We start from the raw sequence: 4,866 nt of genomic DNA on the forward strand, positions 1-4,866 counted from the left end.
ATGCAAATTTTAAGTCACTATAATTTTTCAAAAACCCATGAATTGATTTAAAATTTTGCAAGTAGCTTTTTAATAGTAATAGGAATCTATAATAACAAAATCAACATGGTAGCATCGTTTAAGTATACATATAACCTATACATCCTTAAGAGGGATATTGGTGAATACTGCCAAGCTGGTATACAATATCAATAATAGCGATAATAGTATTGTGATTGCGGATTGAAACAGTTTTGTGAGACAATCCCTCGTAGTATTCCTTGAAAACATCATATCCTTCATATCTCTCGAGAGCTTAGAGAGTACGAAAAAATTAATACGACATTATCACTTATCAGTCTCAATCAGAATTAGATTTATACTTTTATAAGTAGAATGTAAATTTTATACATATTTATAGATCGAAACCTGCATTCAGCTTTTAATATTCTGAACAGTTTTATGTACGAGACATATGCAAAAAATAAGTTAGCCTTTCCTAGAAGATATTTAGTGACCCGAAAATTTTTAATGTAAGGCCGTAGTTAACCGAATGTCTTCCAGTGTTGCCATGGAAATGTCTGTTGACAGAGCTAATTTTCTGCATATGCTTAGTATTACACAGCATTTATCATATCTATGAATAAAATTTTCATGAGATCCGCAGCCTATTTATAACTTTACGAACAGAAGAAGAAGAGGTTTATCTTTCTCAGGCGTATGTAGCAACGCGACGGCTCCGTCGGTGAGCAGCATCAACCGAATATTGAGGAATCGCGCCGCGGAGCGCGCGGCCGCGGAATTCGCGAGAGCGGCGGGATACGGGCTGTACGCCGGGCCTCATCCTTATTTCAACAGCGCTCATCAGCATCCGACGACCAGCCACCATTTGCCTGCCGGCTGGCCGACACCCGGCGCCGCGGGACACCCTTGGATGTTACCGCCGTTGGCTACTGGTATCTCCGGCGCAGCTTCCGCTCTGCTTCTTCCGCCCTCACTGAGCCCAGGAGCCGCGGCTGCCGCCGCTGCGGCCGCATCTGCATCCGCGGCTGGCACTGCCGACCATTCCTTGCACGCGGACGCTCTCGCGCGGGGCTACCTCCAAGGTAATTAGTCTCTTTCGAATTAACGAACTGAAAGTAGCATGGGTAGATGGAATTCAATTCTATTTTGCGACTAGTATCTAAACTTTTCGATCGTACGTTTTTTTACGAGTAAGTCATAGGCTTTTATGTTTTCATGAAAGTTTAAAGTTAGAAGTTTACGAATGTCAAATGAATTCTGATTTCCAAATGGAATATATTTTTATCCATAGCACGAATTTATATCTATGAGCTTAGATTAAGTAAAATTAACAAGTGACACAGAGAAGAGGTTAATGGTAGTAGAGGAAGAACATTGGTTTCTGTGCGCAGACGGCGACGGTGACGACGGGAGCCTGGATGGATCGGAGCAGCCGAAGTTCCGTAGGAACCGGACGACGTTTAGCCCGGAACAGCTCGAGGAGCTCGAGAAAGAGTTCGAGCGATCCCACTATCCTTGCGTGTCTACGCGCGAACGGCTAGCCTCGAAGACCTCTCTCTCGGAAGCTCGTGTGCAGGTGAGGATCAATTCCATCCGAAGAGATATCTTTGTCGGGGGGCTAGGCGCGTTGGTTTCGCAGGCCATGTTCCTGGGTCGCAGTTTCCCTACCTTCCCTTTTTTTATTCCTTCGACGAAGCGCACACTGAAAAGGATTCCGCCGCTACGGAATACGTGTCCCCTGCGTCCTCGCGTGCGTAGCCCCTTACTCTCTCTCTCTTTCTTTCTCTCTCTCTCTCTCTCTCTCTCTCTCTCTCTTACTTTTTCTTCTAAAAGCTTAGAAATTTGATCACGAGCCATCTAACGACCTTAACTCGTGACTCTTAGGTTTGGTTTTCCAACAGACGGGCAAAGTGGCGTCGTCACCAGCGAATGAACCTCTTAAAACGTTCACCACCGCCTCCTCCGCCTCCACCGCCACCGCCGCCGCAGCCACAGCCGCTGCCGCAGCAGCAGCAGCAGCAACAGCAACAGCAGCAGCCGCAGCCGCCGCAACCGCATTCCGCATCCGGTATGGAAATAAACCGTGCGTCCGGCTGCTCGATCGCCGGCATGGGAGGAGAAAGTAGCGCGTTCCGGGCCGTCGTCGCGAACTCGAGAGACGAACGGAACGAGAGGATCGACAGGATAGAGTCGATCGCGAGCAAACAGCCTGAGCGAAAACCGAGCGCGTTCAGGATGATCAGTCAGCTCGTCGGCGAGGATTCCCCGAGCGTACCGAGGCCGACGAGTCCGGCGTACGAGCAACGGAGACACGAGTTCAACGTCGGATCCACGTTGTCCGAATCGCATAAAGAGGAGTACGAGCGGGTCGAGGACGAGGAAGACGACGAGGAAATCGACGTTCAGGACTCGGACCAGGACGTTCCCTCGTCGCCTAACGTCGCCTGGAGAGACCACTGGACGGACCAGCAACCCCTCGAACTGACCAAGCACGATCGTTGAAGTACTTCGTGGTTCTCCTGGAAATCTGTCGTATTCTAATATTGTGCACCCGGTCGTGATTAAACACGTGATTCAGTGCTCGGAACAGTTGCCCTGTGCGTAAGAGTGTGAATAAGAACGAAGTGTCACGGATACGAGGTTCTGGACTCGCGACGAGCGACGAGCTAATCGTGGATTACGAACGTGGATTGTAAATTTTGGCTGACCGGTGAATGTTTGGAATTTTTGTTGAAAGCAAGACAGGTCGGTTCGTGATGGTTTACCATCACCCTCGTTCATTAAAATGTCTCCTAGAGTACCCATACTACGGATTGCAGTCCAATCATTATGATTAAGATTACGGATAAGTGCTACCACAAGAGTGATCGTGTTTAACGTTAAATGCAGGTGTCGTCGTCGCGTTATTCTCAGCTAGAACTACCGAGGAATTTAGATAGGTAATTAATTGCTTGCTCGATGAGTATCGCGCCATCGGGCTGTCCCATGAGCGATCGCCGAAGCAAAAAAGCTTCGCTGCAATTACATTCACATACTCTTCCTCCAGGAACGATCGCGAGGGATGATCGGAGTAGTCCGTAACCAGACGCGAACGGTCCCAGCCTATCCGGAGCTCTAGTCCTGGCGAATCATCGTTCTAACGCGTATAATGTATTACCTAGGCACTGCGTAGATACAGTTAGAAGAATGAAACGATAGATTGGTAAAAATCCTGTAACGAACTCTGTTAAACTGAACTTTTATTTAAATGAATTCGTTTGTAAATATTCACAATCGCTTTTCACTGTGAAACCGTTGGAGTGATTCATGCAACCCCTGTCCGTCTTCCTCTCCCAGAAATCTTTACGAAATCGGAAAGAAAATCACTGTAGAAGCTCGCATCCCCTCAGAAGCGGTTCGCGGGCCAAGGACCGGACAGAGGGGAAGGGGCGATGGGGCCGGGGGAGGGAGGGTTCATCGACGATTAACTCGAATCTACGGTTTCGTCGGGTTCGCAAATAAGGAATCCGCGCGTGAAACTGGTTTCGTGGCGACACTCTTCTGGGCCACGCTCTGCTCGAATCGCTTGTACACCGGAGAGCACGAAAACACCGGATCCGCCGACATTTCGGATATCGCGGTCCCCGTCAGCTGTTAACGCGACTACCAAATTTATAACCACGCCCGTGGCCGCACGGTAGAGTCAACGAAGAGAGAGAAGAGACGAGCAGCGGATCATGGGAAAAAGAGTCTCGTTCGAGACTATATAATTACGAGATCGAATATTCGCGGGTCTCGTTTACATTTTGTCCTCTGTTCACGTACTGTCTATAGGTTTTGAATAATATACCTCTAGATTCTAGTTTCACTCGGGTAAATGCATTTCATATAAAACAGTCGCGAAAGGAATATTATTTATGCAACACTTGCTGTACAGCTCACGGGGCGATCACACCCCCGGTTTTACAGTCGAGAAAGAGGAGTTAACCGCGCGACGCGTATACACGGCGAGAAGGGGAACGACGTTATTGTAACAAACTTGCTAAAGGCATTAAAACCGACGGTGGGTGAGGATCGTTCGGCACTCCCAGGTAGTGAGAAAGTAAAACTAAAATAAAGAATGGGAGAGCGTGGAGCAGCCGAGCGCACGCGGGAAACAGGGTGGACAGGGAGAAGCCGAGCGAGACCAGAACGGAAGGAGGTATCGTCCGACACATTCAGGCCCAGGAGGAACGAGAGAACGTAACAATTACTATCTGAGACCGATCGGTTGCGGCAAGATTAACGATCTTACTCGCGGCGAGCCCGTCTCGGCCGCGATTGCTCATGGGAAGACCGAAACGGGACCAACGTTAAAGTCACCTCCTCCTTTGCTCAATGAGATATTGCCTGCCGTTTCGGAGCGTAGCGCATTACCCTTTTCTGCGCATCTTCTCTCTCTCCGAGTTCCTTCCACGCTACGCGCGCCAACGACTCCCTTCAGATCTTACCTCGTTATATCTCCGCGGCACGTTATATCTCCTTTTCCGGTAAGAAACGTCCGAGGCAATTTGTGTAACTGTTATCGATCTCTCTGGCAACTTAATCGACTGTGCCGAGCAGTATCCTTTTTCCCCAATGATTTTTACGAGTATCGTTTAATATATTACATTAAAATCAAGCCGAGAGGGCTTGTACCAGTCGGAGGACACGATAAAATCGCGTGTATTTAGGATTTCGGTACTCGAAGAAAAATCGTCGGGTACGTTCGTGAAATTTTGTCATCGTGAGAAGCAGCGCGCGGAACGAATAATATCGTGAAGGAGGAGCGTGTCGAAAGATACAGAGAGAACGAGAAGGGAGGGTGAGTCAGGTGAGGAAACGAAGGGGGCGAGGAGGGTGACA

The 4,866-nt window shown here is 48.5% G+C and overlaps 1 protein-coding gene across 5 annotated transcripts in view; it reads left to right on the forward strand.

Moving 5' to 3' along the window:
- Positions 1-3,269, forward strand: part of Eyg (eyegone) — a 20,128-nt gene extending 16,859 nt beyond the window's left edge. The window contains exons 4-7 of one of the 5 annotated variants that reach the window (XR_003389506.1): positions 696-1,085; positions 1,368-1,579; positions 1,888-2,942; positions 3,050-3,269. Coding sequence is in view for 4 of the 5 variants with exons in the window: in XM_026815600.1 (XP_026671401.1) it covers positions 696-1,085; positions 1,368-1,579; positions 1,888-2,505 (1,220 nt within the window). In the remaining variant the exon portion in view is untranslated. Of the gene's footprint in view, positions 1-695; positions 1,086-1,367; positions 1,580-1,887 lie in introns of all 5 variants that reach the window. The other 4 variants (XM_026815603.1, XM_026815600.1, XM_026815601.1 and 1 more) reach the window with 4 other exon arrangements.
- Positions 3,270-4,866: the final 1,597 nt, after the last annotated feature.

Source organism: Ceratina calcarata, unplaced genomic scaffold (assembly GCF_001652005.2).
Source record: "Ceratina calcarata isolate Rehan_Ccalc_2016 unplaced genomic scaffold, ASM165200v1 scaffold471.2, whole genome shotgun sequence".
In the NCBI taxonomy this organism is placed as follows: domain Eukaryota; kingdom Metazoa; phylum Arthropoda; class Insecta; order Hymenoptera; family Apidae; genus Ceratina; species Ceratina calcarata.